The 18,005-nt window shown below is 40.5% G+C and overlaps 2 protein-coding genes across 3 annotated transcripts in view; one reads left to right on the forward strand and one right to left on the reverse strand.

Moving 5' to 3' along the window:
- The window catches only part of Rabepk (Rab9 effector protein with kelch motifs), a 34,856-nt gene extending 34,375 nt beyond the window's left edge, over window positions 1–481 (reverse strand). The window contains exon 1 of the mRNA XM_013513179.1: window positions 313–481. The gene's annotated coding sequence lies outside the window, so the exon portion shown is untranslated. The remainder of the gene's footprint in view (window positions 1–312) is intronic.
- Window positions 482–669: 188 nt separating this feature from the next.
- The window catches only part of Ppp6c (protein phosphatase 6, catalytic subunit), a 36,709-nt gene continuing 19,373 nt past the window's right edge, over window positions 670–18,005 (forward strand). The window contains exon 1 of one of the 2 annotated variants that reach the window (XM_005382468.2): window positions 670–861. In XM_005382468.2, the coding sequence (XP_005382525.1) occupies window positions 787–861 (75 nt within the window). In that variant the 5' untranslated portion in view covers window positions 670–786. The remainder of the gene's footprint in view (window positions 862–18,005) is intronic. The other variant, XM_005382467.2, reaches the window with a different exon arrangement.

Genomic DNA, 18,005 nt, shown 5'->3' on the forward strand with positions numbered 1-18,005 from the left:
GAGTTACATCCCCAGCCAGTATCCTATTTTCTAATCTTGGCTCCACACTTTGTGTTTTGTGAGATATAGGCCAAGTTAACATCTCAAGCTTTGCATTGCTGTCAGTCGTTAGGAGAACTGAACACAGCAAAAGAAAAAAAAAAAAAAAAAAAACAAAAACAAAAACCCGGTAGCAGGTAGCATAAAAAACAAATTTAACATTTGTTTCCCTTCTTTTCAGGCTGGAGTCCTGGGAGCCTATCAAGGGTCTAGGTAAGGGTTCATAAGGCTTTGGAAAGGTACGAAAAGGTTGCTATAGCCAGCTAGACTTACCCAATTTTTAACTGTAAAGATGTTTTGATGGGATATTGCTTAACGGTCGGAATGAGAAACCCGGGTGTAAAGAGCAGGCCCTAGAAACAACCACTTCTCCGAGTTACCTCGGAAAAGCCTTGCTTCTCCTCTAAAGTGACTCGGGTGCAAGAAAAGGGAAAGAAAAAAAAAAAAAAAAAAGAGTAGTTGGGAACACCCGAAAACTACAAGTCCCAGAACTCCCCGCGGCAGACAACTACGGGTCCCAGAAGATTTGAAAGAGGAGAGTCTCTTCGGGCCTGCAGACTGGGTTCTTCCAGAGAGGACGAAGGGCGTGCCCAAGCGGCGGCGGGGTTTGACGTCACTGCGTAGACGCCACCAAAGGGCCGGACGTGACGTAGGGAGAGTTCCGGCTTCGGCCTCTGCCGCTGCCTCCGCTACTACAGCCGTCCGCTGCTCCTGCCGCTACCGCAACCGCGGCTTGTTATTCCTAAAATGGCGCCGCTAGATCTGGACAAGTATGTGGAAATAGCGCGGCTGTGCAAATACCTGCCGGAGAACGACCTAAAGGTGAGCCCGGCCGGAGGGAACCCTGCTTGCGGGGCTCGCCCCTTCCGGCTGTGGGGCGCCCGCCGGCCCGCCCTTCCTCTCCGCGGAACCCCTGTCGGGTGTCCTGTCTGGTCGCGGTGGAAGGGTCTTGGCGATGCGAGGCGGCCCGGTGTGACTTGGCGTCCCCAGAGAGCAGGGCGAGCTGCAGTCCCTCTACTGCTGTCCCGGCTCGGGTAGCGGGGATCCCGAGAGATGTCGCGGCCTCAGTCCTGAGGTCGCTCCTCCTGGGCTTCGAGCTGTCGCAGGACTCGGAGCCTTAGCGGCTTTGCTTGAAATATTTTTTCCCTTCTCTACCTCATGCGCGGATCCCCGGGGGTCGGAGCGGAGCCCCAGCGGGCAGTGCTCTCGGGCTGGGGTCATCCCTGCCGGAGGTGACAGTTGCGCGGAGCGGCCGGCGTCTGACAGGATGTGCCGCCGCTCTTGGGACGCGGTCCCAGTGTGTTCTGGTCCCGGCGGTGGAGCTGAGCGGTTTGGCAGTGATGCGAGGCAATGTCAAGTTGTCCCTCTTTCCTTAACGCTCTTCTCAGTTGCTTTTTAGAAGTGCTTTCTTAACGCTAATTCAGATCTGAACCCCATTTCAGAGAACGTTGTTGAGCTAATTTAAATGAATAGACGGTTGTCGTTAAGCACAAATACTTTTTTCAAAAATCATCTACGTCATTTGTTTTGATTTTTTTGTTGGTGCTGCTGGGAATTGAACCCAGGACTTTATGGATGCCAGGAAAGTGCTCTACCACTGAGCTACAGCCTAGCCCCAAGTACAAGTACTTCTGTCCTCTAAGTTCTTTCCCCGTAATTCCTTAACTGAAGATTGCTTGATGTTCTCAAGGTGATGACTTACTATTGTCCAGATAAGAGTAAATGTATGAGTAAAGGAACAAATGATAGAATAAAAGGATGTAAGCTTTTGGTATATGTTGTTTTTGAAAACTGTTGCAGTGATTTTGCTAAAACTAATGCGTAAGTTTTCGGGAGTGTTTGTTTGTTTTTCCTTTAGTACCGGGAATTGATCTCACGACCTCACGCTTGCCAGGCAGGCGCTGTGCCGCTGAGCTAAATCCCCAGCCCTCAGGAGTGTTAATCACTAGTGCTGGTGTCTGTTTTAGTCAGTTAACATTGGTTTACTATGCAATAAGTGGGTAAACTTTTTATACTTTTAGCTGTGAGTTTATAACAGTTTATCCCTCAAGAAAAAAACTACCTTTCTTCAGTAAATTATTTTTCTTAAGGAAATGTTAACGGTATGTGTTTTTTTTTCTCTTCGGTGCAAGAAGTTGATATTTAACAGCAGTCATTAAGTTCGCAATATATAAGGTCATACGTGTTGCTGTGAATGTAACTGAGTTGTACTTACATATTATATGTATATAAATTGTATATGTTATAAGAGAGTCACTCTTGTGGATTTTTCCATTTTTGTTTATTTATTTTCCCATTTTTAATAGGATACTTTAAAATAAGGACAAAAAATAAGGGCAAAGCTTTCATTAGGAGTAATTCAGCATTCATGTTCATCTGAGTCTTTCACTTCAGGTTTTTTTTGTGTTTTTTTTTTTTTTTTTTTTTTTTTTTGCGGTACTGGGGATCGAACTCAGGACCTTGTGCTTGCAGGCAGGAGCTTGTGCCACTGAGCTATATCCCCAGCTCTCAGTTCAGTTTTATGGCATCTTTGTGCTACTTGGTTTAAGAAAACAATATAATTAACATTGAGAATTAACGATTTACCAGTCCAATTATTTAAATACAGTTTGACCAAAAATAGAATTTTTTGGTTACTGGGGGAGTATTGAGACAGGGTGTGTGTCACCCTGTAGTCCAGGCTGGCCTCAAACTCACTTTGTAGCCCAGGCTGCCCTCTAACTGGTGATCCTCCTGCCTCAGCCTCCAAGTGCTGGGATTGCATGTTTGCATCACCATGCCTGGCTGTGTAGGGTATATTTAAAAACATTCAATACATAATTAAACATTATAATCTGGACAGTAGCATCTAGTTTCTTTCCGAATTTTTTTGCATTATTTTCTTTCTTTGAACAATGTACTTTACACTGTCATGTTGGCCTTTCCTTTTTTCCTATTGGTGATATAATTTCAATAAAATGGCTACCAACTAAATGTAATGGTGAAGACTTCAATGATGGATGTCCTGGTTGGTGTTTTGCTATCCCAAATATTTAAATTATTTAGGTTATTAGATGTAATCTAAATTGTAAATGACTTTTTGAACCCCCTTGCTTTGAAAAACAAACAAGCTCCATATTGTTTAGTCCAGAACATGCACAGATATTTTATACTAATACTTTTCCTCACTTTTTTTTTTTTTTTTTTTGAGACAAGGTCTTGCTAATATAGTCCAGGTTGGCCTTCTATTTGTTATGCACCCGAGGGTGGCTTTGAACTCACAGCTGTCCTCCTGCCTCAGCCTCCCAAGTGCTTGGATTATAAATGTGCACCACCACTCCTGGCATTTCCTTGCTTTTTGATTACAGATAGCTTGTTAGATGCTGATTAAATCTGTCAACACATCCATAGAATTATAGTCATTGACCACTATTGGAATTTTTTTAGTTTCATTTATTTTTTCGAGTTATGTCATTTCTATATTATGAACTAGTTGATAATAAGGAGACGGGAAAAAAATGAGACGTCTTTTTTTTTTCATTACATAACAGGTATTTCCTCTCTGATATGCTAACATTTCTCCCTTTTTCAGTTTTTTCTTTTTTTTTTTTGGTTTTTGGTTTTTGGTTTTTCTCCGGTACCGGGAACCAAACTCATGACCTTGCGCTTGCCAGGCAGGCGCTTTGCCGCTGAGCTAAATCCCCAGCCCCTTTTTCAGTTTTTTCTTTTGCAGATCTTTTGGCACTTCCTTCCTATTCAATCTCAGTGTCCCACACGTATCCGTTTTGTGTTGTAAAAGAATATCACTGAGTTTTAGTGAAATATAAAAATGATATCTCATGCATTTGCAATGAGTTTTTATAGATTGTAGCACAAAATTATAGGTTACTTTTCACAAATAAGTACAAATTAGTAAAAGAAAATAACCAGATTTCTTAGATTAGATTATTAGAAGCAAACATTGAAGGTGAATACAACATTCTAAACAAAAAAGTATCCAAGAAATAGTTGATGTAAAACAAACCAATAGAGGTACAAGTGTATCTCTTGCAACCAAGAATCTTGAAATGACACCTGCCCAAGCAGTGCTCCAGATAGTCAGTAGGTAAGCAAATGTGCTGCCAGAGTGATGGTTGGGGTAAACTGTTAAGTGGTTAATTTGTGGACAACAAACTAGACCTCTCTTGGTAGCATTGTTAATCCCTTAGACAAAGTAGAGTATTGCGCATCTGTGAATTGATGAGTTTTTTTCTTTTTTTATTGTGTGTAAAGCTGTCCTATGCTTTGTGTTTATAATTAATATACAGTAAAATGTTTGTTGCTATCAAAATGTCTTGAAAATTAACTTTACTATGTAAATAAAATTTACTATGAAAATTAACTTGACATTGGACACTTAACTGATTTGAACAATAATCAGTGGGATTTTCTCCAAAACTCTTGTTTAATAAACATTACATTTCCTTCCTACCTTAAGGAAATACAATTTTGGGGTTTTTCTTTAGTTTGTTTGTTTGAGACAGGATCTCACTATGTAGTTCAGGCTGGTCTTGATCTCACTGTATAGCCCAAGCTGGTCTTGAACTTGCAGTGATCCTATCTCTGCTTTCCAAGTGCTGGGATTACAGGTATGTGCTACCATGCCCAGCAGGGAATATAGTTGTTAAACTTTTTCCTGTTGAAACACATTTGAACTTATCTTGTATATGTATCTTAATAAACTTTTTCCTCCTAATCTTTTGGGTAACTACTGAGAAAAGAATTTTGGATTTTTCTAAGTAAAGGTTTCTGTTCTGCCCTGGAAAATTTTTTTTTATCAGATTAATTTGCTTGTGCTGCTTGCCTGTAGTGTATTTAAAGAAATTTAATTTTGTTTCTGTTTTCTTGGCATAAAGTCCAAACTAAAAATACAGGCCAAGAAAGTATTCCAGGAGTACCTTTTCTAAGGCTTTAAAGCCAAAATAAAATATCCCTTCAGAGGAAGAAGAGTTAATTGAGGCCACTAATTGAACATAATGGAAAAGATTTGTTCTGCTACAGAAGAAGATGGAAATTTGCCTGTATTTTATTTTATTTATTTATTTATTTTTTGCGGTACCGGAGATTGAATTCAGGACCTTGCGCTTGCCAGGCAGGCGCTTATGCCACTGAGCTATATCCCTAGCCCCTTGCCTGTATTTTAAATAGATTGTAAGTTAGAGTATTGGATCAGACAATAAAGGCATATTTCTAGATCTAATCACAATTTCTCCACAGCTGAATTGGAAATAGTTAAATCACTAGATCGAATCTACCTGTTTTGAGGGAATAAGAATGAAATATATGAGAGTGGAAAACAGTTCAACTTCTCATAAAATTGCTAGCACCCTGCCTCAAGCCTCCCAGAATGCTGGGAGTACAAGTGTGCACCATCATGCCTGTTTTTTTCCCCTTTATTTTTTGTATGTATGTATGTATGATGTATGTATGTATGTATATGTTGTCTTTTTGAGACACAGTTTTGCTATGCAGTTTAGGCTGACCTTGAACTCACTTTGTAGCCCAAACTGGTCTCAAACTTGTGCTGACCCTCCTTCCTTAGTTTCCTGAGTGCTGGGATTACAGGCGTGCACCACCACGCATGGCTTGTTTTTTAATTTTTAAAATTTAGTTTTCTTGAGTTTTTTGTGTGAGACTATTTACTGTGTAGAGTTGTGCTTTTGTCTCAAATGCCTCCGTAAAGGAGAATCCTCCCTTTCTTTTTTCTGAGATACAATAATTAGCCTTTTCTACCTACTTCAACTGCTATTTGATTTTGTAGCCTCTTGTATACAGTAAACTTTGTCCTATTCTGTTTCAGTTGTTTGGTTTTGCATTTATGTATTTATTTTTGGTGCAGGTGATGAAACACAGGGCCTCTTCCTTGCTAAGCTCTACCAGTGAGCTACATCACCAACTCCTGCACTGACTCTTTATTCAGGTACAGAGAGGAGAAACACAGTGCAACAGTTGGGGTCCTGCTGTGGCTTTGTACAGGGACTTTTCTGGTAATATTGAGCATTTTGTCTCTTTGGTCTCAGAATCACATTCGCTTGTGTCTTCTGAAAATATTCAGCAGTGCTGCCTGGTATGAATACAATGCTCATATGTGTCAGCTTTACATTTTCTAGTGGTCACATTTTTTAAAAGAAGTATATAAGACAGAGCAGGGGGTGGTGGTGCGCGCCTGTAATCCCAGCACTCGGGAGGCTGAGGCAGGAGGATCGTTGTGAGTTCGAGACCACCCTGGGCTACAAAGTGAGCTCAAGGCCAGCCTGAAGTACATAGCGAGACTCTGTCTCAAAAAGACAAACATACACACACACACACACACACACACACACACAGAAGTATATAAGACAGGAGAAATTAATTTTACTGACATTTTACTTAACTCAGTTTCAGTATGAAGTTAACAAAATTATTACTGTATTTAATTTTGTGTGTGTGTGGTCTTGGAGATTGCATCTGGTATCTTGTTCATAGTAAGCAAGTGGTTTACCACTGAGCTACTCCTGCAGTCCTATGTAAAATTATTAATATAGTATTTTACCCTTTTCAGTGTCAAGTCTGTGAAATATGGCATATATTTTACATTTACATTTACAGCATATCCTAATTTGGACTAGCTATATTTCAAGTAGTCAGTAGCCATATGTGACTGTGGATATTATATGGGATAGTGCAGGTTTCTCGTGACTGCCCAGGTCCCATCCCTTGAATTTCACAGCTGAGGAGACTTAGAGTTCATCTAATTTGGTACCCTTCTCATTTTACTAAAGGGCAAACTGAGCTTATCTACCTGACGATATCCAGCTAATCAGTGACAGCCAGAATTCATTTGGAAAGACTTCCTGAACAGAGCTCTTTCTGATGTAATTGATACCCTTTTTAGGATGGTTCATAGTATGCTTTTCTACGTACATCTGCTACTACATCAGTGTTCTTTTTACTTTGTTTTTGTTTTAGTTTTTGTTTGTTTTTTTTCTGGTAGCGGGAATCGAAGTCATGACCTTGTGCTTGCCAGGCAGGCACTATGCCGCTGAGCTAAATCCCCAGCCCCTGTTTTTGTTTTTGTTTTTGTTTTGACGCTGTGTCTCGCTATGTTGTGCAGGCTGGTCTTGAAACTTGCTTATGTATCCCATGCTGGCGTCAAACTCATGGTGATCCTCCTGCCTCAGCCTCCTGAATGCTGGGATTGTCTTTTTAGTGTTTTTTTTTTTTTTTTTCTTTTGTCTTTTTGAGATAGGGTCTCGCCTGATGCAGTTCAGGCTGGCCTTGAGCTCACTTTGTAGCCCAGGCTGGTCTCGAACTCTCAATTGTCCTCCTGCCTCAGCCTCCCTTACTTCCTTAATAATACACATTAGACTGCATTTTTTTTGACATACCTTGTACTTCTCTACTTTGCTTCTACTTAATCTGATTGTTTTGTTTTGAGACAAGGTTTCACTGTGTGTCCAAGCTAGTTTCAAACTCTTGATCCTCCTGCTTCTGTTTCTCAAGTGCTGGGATTACAAGGTATGACACCATGCCCTGCTGCTCAATCTGTTTCTTTTACCTATTTCTCAATATTTATATAGCGTAATTGTGTGTGTGTGATGTGCATGTGTGGTGTGCTGAAATCCAGGAATTTCACAAATTTGAGGCAAATGCCCTACCCCTGAGCTACTTCCTCTGCTTTTTGTTTTGTTTTTTTTTTTTTAAATTTTAAAGTAAGGTCCCGCTAAGTTGCCCAAGCTGACTTCAGATTGCTGTCCTTCTGCCTCAGCCTTCCCAGTAGCTGAGATTATAGATGTGAGCCACTGTGACTAGCTAATATTGTTATTTAATTTAATTTATTTATTTATTTATTTTTGGTTTTTCTCTGGTACCGGGAACCGAACTCACGACCTTGCGCTTGCCAGGCAGGTGCTTTGCCGCTGAGCTAAATCCCCAGCCCTATTAAGTTATTTTAAATAACTCATTATAACACAGTGAGTTGAATACAGATATTTGCCCCATTTTTCAGGCAGCTAATTGAAGCACAGAGTAACTTTCCACAGACATATATTGTGGATTCAAAGCTAGGCACTCTGGCTCCAGGGATCCTGTGTCTTTGGGCAGTTCAATATAGTAAAGAAGATAGAGGTAAACAAATGATTGTAACACAGTATGGTAGATGCTCTGATAAAGGCTACCAAGGGTGTTGACAAATACAAGAAAAGCAGCAAACTTGATGGTTTTGTTTTTTGAAATAGGATCTCCCTTTGTAGTCCAGGCTAAGCCTTGAACTCATTATGTAGCTCAGTCTGGCCTCAAACTCAGGGTAGTCCTCCGGCCTCAAACTCAGGGTAGTCCTCCTGCCTCAGCCTCCCAAGTGCTGTGATTACAGGTGTGTGCCACCACGCCCGGCAAAAAGCAGCAAACTCGAGCCAGAGATGGTTTCACAGAGAAGCAACAATGGGAAGATGATCAGAGTTCAAGTAGACAAATTGGGAAAGAAAAAAAAAACATGCAAGCAGAACAAATGCCATTTGCAGTAGCATATAGTTATCTGAAAGAACATAGCATGTTCAGGGATTTTTTTTTGGTCTTTTTCAGACACAGTCTCACTGTGCAGTTCAGGCTGGCCTTGAGCTCACTTTGTAGCCCAGGCTGGTCTTGAACTCCCAGTGATCCTCCTGCCTCAGCCTCCCAAGTGCTGGGATTACAGGTGTGCCCCAAGTTCAGGGAATTTAAAGTGGTCATGTGAAAAAAAAAAAGTGGTCATGTGGCAGGAGATGCTGCTTGGAAGATAGGCAGAGGTCTGATCAGAAGTGATCATGGGTGCTTGTGGTGTTGGGAAGAGAAGACTATGAAAACACCTGTTGACAGATAAGATCTAGGTTAGGAGCGAGAGAAGAGTTTAGTATATAATCTTAGTTTCTGGCAAGGATTACTTAGTAGGTTGTGTAACTAGAGAATGCGGGAATTTTGTTTAGTCCATATTGAGTTTAATGTGCTTTGAATTTAAGACATTGAGTTAGAGATGTCAGAAGACTATTGGATACCCAGATCAATTAGGCAACAAATGTTTATTGATTGCAAAATGTGCTCCAAATTCTGTTTTAAATTTTTTTTTTTTTTTGAGACAGGGCCTTGCTATGTAGTCTAGGCTGGCCTTGAACTCACTATGTAGCCCACGCTTAGCTTGAATTTGTGGCGATCCTGCTTTCGCCTCCCAAATGCTGGGATTACAGGCCTGTACCTCCCATGCCCAACATTGTTTTATTTTTATTTTTAAATTTTTTTTATTTTTTTGGTTTTTCTCCGTTACCGGAAACCGAACTCACGACCTTGCACTTGCCAGGCAGGCACTTTGCCTCTGAGCTAAATCCCCAGCCCCCAACATTGTTTTAATATTGTTAAACCTCAAGGAAAGATCTAAATTAGAGATTTTCAACGAGGGGCATTTGTAATGTCTGGAGGTAGTTTTGGTTGTCACAGTTGGGGCGAACCATGGGTATCTGTCTAATGGGAGCCAGAGATGTTGCTGTTGCACAGCACGACACTACCACGACAAGGCAGTGCCATCGTTGAGAAGCTCCGTGAAGCCTGAAGATGGAGCTGTTACCTTCTGGATCACTGTCATCTCAGGGCCATAATCCTCAATCTCAGTAATTTGGATTAACAGTAGAGACTATATGAAAACTGTGTAAACTAAAATTTAAGATAGATCTTTGGGAGGAGGGGGTATAGAAAGAAATTTAATAAGGGGTGGTAAAAACTCAGAGTGGAGGAGTCACTCCACTTTCTTTTTTTGTTTGTTTGTTTGAGTCAGAGTCTTGCTATGTAGTCCAGGCTGCCTTGAACTCCCTGTGTAGCCCAGACTGGCCTCAAACTTGCAGTGATCCTCCTTCCTCAGGCTCCCAAATGCTAGGATTACAGGTCCTGAGTGCTGAAATTATACCATGTCTGGCTCACTCAACTTTCTTTAGCACAGTAGAGAAACTGTTGGGCAAAACAACCTATGAAGAATTTAAAGATGACAAGAAGAGTAAAAATTCCTAGTACATAAAAATAATCAGTAGTTGAAATATGTATTATTTATTATGGTTGGAAATATTTATTATGCTGACTTGGTGAATTTTCATCACCAAGTTATCATTCATATCATATATCATTCATAATATGAATTTTATTACATAATGTACCCTATAGAGAGGTACATATTAAAATTTTTAAAAACATTTTAAAGGATAGATTTGTGGGGATGTGTGCATTGGGACCGAACCATTTGTATGTTAGGCAAATGCTCTACCAGTAAGCTACATCTACACTTGCCGCCCAAAGTTTTTCTTTTCTGTTTTTTTTTTTTTTTTTAAGATAGTGTTTCTAAATTGCCCTGGATTCTTGTGATCTTCCTGCCTTAGCCTCCTCAGTAGGTCGGATTACAGGAATGCACCACCATCTCTAGGGACTTCTAAAATTTTTGTGTGCTTGATAGGAATTTGTAAGCTACTGCTTAATTAAAGAGATAAGAAACCATGGCTTTGGCTTAGAGACATAGCAAAGTCCTCAGTCGGAATATAGAGAAGGGGCACTTGTAAGAAGTATCCGTAATTTTACTCTGGTTAGCGTGCATGGGCTCCAGGGGAAGGATGCTGCTTAAATAGTTTACGTATCTCTAGACACTCAGTCTTTGAGATTGGAAAGGTTTCACAAAGTTGTTCTTCAAGTTAAGGTCCACTATTACTTTCAAGTCAGCACTGGGAGTGTGGGCCAGTCCCTAGGCAGGACTTGATGTTCAGGAGGCGTTATTGAGGTGGGAAAGCCATGCACATGTGGGTGCAAATTCCTGCATATTGAAATATGGGAATAATGGAGTCACTCAGAATTCTGTGTTGTGATTAGTTTCAAAATACTGTTAAATAACTCACTTTGTTCCAAAAGTGATATAGGATAGTTTGTAGGTGCATTTGGTGTAAGCAATGTAAGTTACATTCAAAGTAAATGAGTCAAAAAAATACAGATAGGAAACCAAGATGGAGCCAGCAGTAAGAGTAACAATATGTTAAAATAAAAAAGAGCTGTGATAACCCCTTCCCTGGTCCTGTACCGGGATTGAACCTAGGGTCTTCAAACTGAGCCGCATCCTTAGCTTCTTATTTTTATTTTGAAATTTTGAGACAAGTCTTAAATTGTTAATGGCCCAGACTGAGCTCAAACTTGTTATCCTTCCTTAGCCTACCAGACTGCTGGGATTTCAGATAGCCACTACCACACCCAGCCAGATTACTTCTTAAAGAATAGACCCTAGGGCAGGGGATATAGTTCAGTGGCACAAGCACCCGCCTGGCAAGTGTAAGGTCCTGAATTCCATTCCTAGTACCAAAAAAAAAAAAAAAAAAAGAAAAAAAAGAATAGACCCTAACCTTTTCAGGAGCATACAAATGCGGAAGCTGTTTAATTAAAAAAATGCATAGAGTATGTCTGATAATAAAAACAAGCTTCTCAGGGAAATTACATCTATCCCTGATAGAAGAATAGTGGCATTTCTCTCCTGGGCACTTATTGAAACCCACTATTTAATTATAGTATCCTGTGTACCTTGTTGACAGTCTACACAGTTGCAAGCTCTATGAAGGATTTATCCTATAATGGAAATATGTCACTACAGATTGATGGCATGACATTAAAGTATCATTTGGGAAAAAGCAAATTGAGCAAGGAGGGGTGGCAGGCAGAGTGGGGACAGGCATCTCTAGAGGATTCAATTCAGGTTTAATTCAGTTGGTTTTTTTAATATTTTAATAGTTGATCATTATAGAGATGTTCACAGTAGAGCCCCCACATGTATTTATTTTGAGAGATCAACATTGTAGGAAACAGAGAACTTTTCTTTCCAGGAGATGGTGTGAAGGTTCTTTGGAGTTTTGTATCAGAGTTTGTTAGTTGAAAAATATTCTGATTGTATGAAAAGATGTCAATTCTGACAGGCTGTGGCAGGAAGCTGAGGCAGGATCACACGTTTGAGGCAACTTAGTGAGACCTGTCTTGGGGGCTGGGGATTTAGCTCAGCCGCAAAGCGCCTGCCTGGCAAGTGCAAGGTCGTGAGTTCAGTTCCCGGTACCGGAGAAAAACCAAAAAAAAAAAAAAAAAAAGTGAGACCTGTCTTGGAAAACAAGAGGGCTGGGCATACAGTTCAGTGTACAGCACTTGCCTAACATATGCAAGGCTCTAGGTTCATTCCCTAGCACCACAAAAGGAAAAAAAAGGATATGAGATCTGAAAGATACTATGTATACATGGGACAGCTAACTAATAACATGCAGGCAGTATAGGGAACAGTTGTGGGTTTTTTTTTTGTTTTTTTTTTCCAGTACTGGGAATCGAACTCATGATGTTGCACTTGCCAGGCAGGTGCTGTGCCGCTGAGCTAGATCCCCAGCCCTTAGGGAGCAGTTTTGGAAACAAAACTCTGCCTACTCTTGCACACACTACAGCAAAGCATTTCTGCAAATTCCTTGGTACAATTCTTTGAGGAGGTTTAGTGAATGTACTTGAAAAATGTTGTAGATATTGAGGCAGGCATTATGCCTAAGGAAGGTGGTTATTGTCCTGAGATAGATACTTTAAAATGTCATCATGGGTTTTTTTGTTTGTTTGTTTGTTTGTTTTTTGTCTTTTTGAGATAGGGTCTTGCTATGCAGTTCAGGCTGGCCTTGAGCTCACTTTGTAGCCCAGGGTGGTCTCAAACTCACAACGATCCTCCTGCCTCAGCCTCCCGAGTGCTGGGATTACAGGTGTGTGCCACCATGCCCAGCATCGTGTTTTAATATCCAAACTTATGTAGTATCAGAAAAAATTAGTTTTAATTGGATCTTTGAAACTAATCTAAAGAAAAGCAGCAAATGCTTTTTATTTTAGCAAAATAAGAGGGAATGACAATAAAAAAACTATAAAAAATTTGGTCAAGCGTAGAATTATTCATCAGTTCTTGATGTTTTTTTCCTTTGGAACTACTTTTGAGCTAGATAGAAGTGAGTTTGGGTTAAAAAATGCTAATAGTAGTAAACTTTAGATGTTTATTATTATAAAAATAATAAAGATTTAAATATCACAGATCTAATGTTATACAGAATGCTATACAATACTAATCTTTACTGGAAGGATAGGTACCTGCAAAGACAGAATTGAGTGATTGTTATTAGATTATTATTCTAATATTTCCTCTTTGTGTGTGTGTACACATGTAGGTGTTTGTGTATATTACTAGGGATTTAACACAGGGCCTTCACACTGAGTTATATCCCTAGCTCTTTATTTTTATTTTACAGTATTGTGTTTTTTGAGTCAGGTTCTTGCTAAGTTGCTAAATTACCTAGGTTGGGCTCAAACTTGTAATCCTCCTGCCTGAGCCTTCCAGTGTGCTGAAATTACAGGCATGTACCACCATGCCCAGCTCTGAGATTCTGTCTTCATATTAAGACATTGTGCAGGTTGAAGAAACAAAGAATTTGGGTCTGTGTGTGTAGCTCTGTGGTAGAGTGCTATTAGAATGTCTAGAATCTTGAACCCTGACACCACCAAATGCTGATCAACTTGTAGAGCAGCAGCAACTCTCACAACTGCTGATGTGAATGCAAAGTGGTACAGCCTCTTTGGAAAACAGTTTGGAAATTTCTTACCAGACTAAACATAGTCTTATGTATGACCCAGCGATTTTACTCTTTGGTATTTAGTCAAATGAGCTGAAGACTTACCTACGCACATAAACATGCACAAATATGTTTATAGTAGCTTTGTTCATAATTGCCAAAACCTGAAAGCAACCAAGACATTCCTTTCGTAGGTAAATGAAGAAACTGTGGTATATCCAGACAATGGGATATTATTCAGTGCTTAAAAGAAATAATCTATCAAACCATAACAAGGCAGGGAGGAATCTTAAATGCATATACTTCAGTGAGAGATGCCAGTCTGAAGCTGGGTATGGTGGCATATGCCTGTAATTCCAACCACTTAGGAGACTGAGACAGGGGTCACAAATTTGAGGCCAACCTAAGCAATTTAATGAGACCCTATGTGAAAAAGTAAAAGGTGCTGGGGGTGGAGCTCAGTGACAGAGCACCTCTGGGTACAAACCCCAGTCCACAAACAGACCTCTGAATAGACTGAATAGGTGTGATACCAAGGTCCAAGTATATGATGTCTGGGAAAGTTAAAACCATGGAAGCGAGCTGGGGCTATAGCTCAGTGGCACAGCACCTGCCTAGCAAGCACGAGGTCATGCGTTTGATTTCCAGTATCAAAAAAAAAAAAAACATGGAAGCAGTAAAAAGATCAGTGGTTTTCCAGGAGTTGGAAAGAGTTAAAAATAAGTTGCTAAAGCACAAAGAATGTACAGGGCAGTCAGAGCAATGAAAGTACCGTGTATGATCCTATAAGGTATACATATGCCATACATTTGTCAAAACTTACAGAATGTACAATATCAAGAGCAAATTCTAACATAAACAAACTATTGGTAATGATGCGTCAGTGAAGAGCCACCAGTTACAAGTTAGGTGCTGGAATTTTTTTTTTTTTTTTTTTGAGGTATGTGGTTCAGGCTGGTCTCATACTTGGACTGGCCCTCCTGAGTATGGGAATTACAGGTGTGTGCCACCACACTTGGCTAGGGGCTGGATGTTCATAGTAGGGAGACTGCTGGTATGCATGGGGGCAGGGTGCATCTGGGAACTGTACTTTCTGTTCGATTTTGCTGTGAATTTAAAACTACTGTTAAAAAAATAAAGGATAGCCGTGTGTGGTGGCGCACGCCTGTAATCCCAGCACTTGGGAGGCTGAAGCAGGAGGATTGTTGTGAGTTTGAGACCAGCCTGGGCTATAAAGTAAGCTCAAGGCCAGCCTGAACTGAACAGGGAGACCCTGCCTCAAAAAGACAAAAAACCAGTATATTTAAAAATGAATAAAGCAATTAAAAAACTACTTTCCTTGGATCTTTTTAACTAAGTCAGTACTATCTCTTTCTGTCCTTTATTTCTTAGGCCAGAAAGTTTGAGTTACCCCTTGATTCCTTACTATCTCTTAACATCCTGTAATCCAGGTAGTCAGGAATCTTGAGATGCTGTATTCAGAAAAACATTTGGATCTGCCTGCTTATCCCATTTCCTATTTTCACTAGGCTGGTCCAAGCCAGTATTAGCTTTTTCTTGAGACAGGATCTCGCTGTGTAGTTTAGGCTGGCCTTGAGCTCATTATGTAGTCCAGGCTGGCCTCAAAACACAAAGCAATCCTCCTGCCTCAGCCTCCTGAGTGCTGGAATTACAGGCATGTGCCACTGTACCTGGTGAATATTAGCTTTTATCTAGGCATTTGTATAAACCATCTAGTCTTCTTACTTCTGCTTATGTCCCTAACCTACTCCAGCAGTCCTTGCCTACCCCTTCCCCTCAGTAGTAGATTTTTCAACACAGCATAATTAAGATCATGTCAGTCTTCTGCTCAGGACTTTTTGATAGCTTCCCATGACACTCAGTAGGAGCCGAGGATCTTATATTCACTACAGCAACCTAAACAAACCAGTGATGCTCTTTTATCTTTCAAAACCTCATTCAATTTATTCTCTGTAACCACACTAACAACCTTTGTTTTTGTCAAACAGCAAGCATGCTTCATGTTGGGGTACTTACTGTCCTCTGCCTGCACTGTTGTGGCCCCACAGCCTTATCTGCTTTAGGTTTTTGCTCAAAAGCCACTTTGTCCAAATCCTGCAAGGCCTGCCTATTTAAAATATCAACACCTGCCTTTCAGCTCACTACTTCCAGTGCTTTAGTTTTTTCCACGGGTCTTATCACTATCTGACAATTTACTATGGACATTTTACTATTATTACTGCTGCTGCTGCCGCTACCCCATCTTTCTTTCTGTCTTGTCTTTTTTTTTTTTTTTTCCTGTCTTTTTGAGACAGGGTCTCACGGTGCAGTTCAGGCTGGCCTTGAGCTCACTTTGTAGCCCAAGCTGATCTTGAACTTGCAGTGATCCTTCTGCATTAGTCTTCTGAGTGCTGGGAGTGCTGGGATTACAGGCATGTGTGCCCCCATGCCCGGCCTGTCTTGTCTTTTTGAGACAGGGTCTCACTATGCAGTTAAGTGCTGGGATTATGCACTTGAGTGCTGGCCACCACGCCCAGCTTCTTTTGTTTGTTTGTTTGTTTGTTTGTTTGAGCTTTTTTGGGCTACCCCTTCTTTCTGCAGACATTTTTTTCCTTCTCTCCCTGCCCCTCTTTATTCTGCTCTTCCTCTTCATCCTCCTTTCTCTTTCTTCCCCTCTCTCTTCTTTTTTCCTTCCTCTCTTTACTTTTTTCTTCTTTTGTGGTGCTAGAGATTGAACTCTGGGGTACTCTTGGCACAGAACTATATCCCCAACCCTTTTAAAAATTTTGGGAGGGCTGGATGTAGTGGCGCATGCCTGTAATCCCAGCACTCAGGGAAGCTGAGGTAGGAGGGTCTTGGAGAGTTCGAGACGAGCCTGGGCTGCAAAGTGAGCTAAAGCACAGTCTGAACTGCATACTGAGACCTTGTCTCAGAAAAAGACAAAAAAATAAAAAATTGGGGAAAGGGTCTCAATAAGTTACTTAGGCTTGCCTCAGATTTGTGATCCTGCCCAGTGTGGTGGTGCACATCTATAATTCTAGCACTCAGGAAGCTGAGGCAGGAAGATCTCTGTGAGTTCAAGGGCAGCCTGTGCTACATAGTGAGACCCTCAAAAAATAGAACAAAACAGAACAAAATAAATTTGTGATGCTCCTGCCTTGGCCTTTGGAGTAGCTGGGATTATAAATATGGGCCACTGCACCTGGCTACATTTTATTTCTTTTTGGCGATGGGGTACTGTGAAGCAAACTCAGGACCATGCACTTGCCAGGCAGGCACTGTGCCACTGAGCTATATTCCTGGCCCCACATTTTATTTCTTTATTCTCTCTCTATTATAATATAAGCCCTTTACAAACAGATTTTAGCTGGGCGTGGTGGCACATGCCTGTAATTCCAGCACTTCAGAGGCTGAGGCAGGAGGATTGTTGCAAGTCCGAGGCCAGCCTGGGCTACAAAGTGAGCTGAAGGCCAGCCTGAACTGCATAGCAAGACCCTATCTCTCAAAGACCAAAAAAAAAAGATTTTAGTCCATTTTGATAATTGTGATTTATGTGGTTCTAGAACAAAACCTGGTAATATATTAAGCACCCAGTAATTATTTGTTGCGTGGAACTACTAAATATTCAAGATAGTATCGTGGAAAAATTAGGAATCCTGATTTCCAGATCTGATTCAGTAGCTTTGTGCCTTAATCTTTGTAAGTCCTAGTCTTAGCATCTGAGGTAAGCAAGAGATTTTGGTATAATTTGTTTTTAATGCAAATCAAAATTTCATAACTAAAGAAACTCTTGGAGACCATCTTTCATTGTAAAAGTAAGGCCATTTCATTACCAAGGTAAACATTCAGAACAGCGTCTGTTACCACTGGGAATGATGGATGTGTTATGTGATAGAACCTGTGTTGGTATGTGTTGGTTTGTTGAACCATGTGGGGGCTGTAGGACTTGAGATTATATGGTCAGCAGGCCAAAAGGAAGATCTTATCTTTGAGGTGCTATTTGAAGATCAATAATTTATCAGAGGGCCGGGGATATAGCTCAGCAGTACAGTGCCTGCTTGGCAAGCACGAGGTCCTGAGTTTGATTCCCGGTATCAAAAAAAAAAAAAAAAAAAAAAGAATTTATCGGAATAAAACAAACACTTTACTTTGAAGTTTGCTGTTTTTTTGTCTAATATTTAGGAAATAGCTTATTTCCCGTGTCGTCTTACTCCCTGTGCCTTCTTTTTTCTTTTTTTTTTTTCTTTTAAAGAGTAAAAGAAGGATAACATAATAATAGGGGGGACTTAGCAAATTACAGACAAAATGGTAGGAAATTATCAATGGTTATTGTTTTACATATTGTTATCT

Source organism: Chinchilla lanigera, unplaced genomic scaffold (genome assembly GCF_000276665.1).
Source record: "Chinchilla lanigera isolate Chin_1 unplaced genomic scaffold, ChiLan1.0 scaffold00018, whole genome shotgun sequence".
Lineage (NCBI taxonomy): Eukaryota > Metazoa > Chordata > Mammalia > Rodentia > Chinchillidae > Chinchilla > Chinchilla lanigera.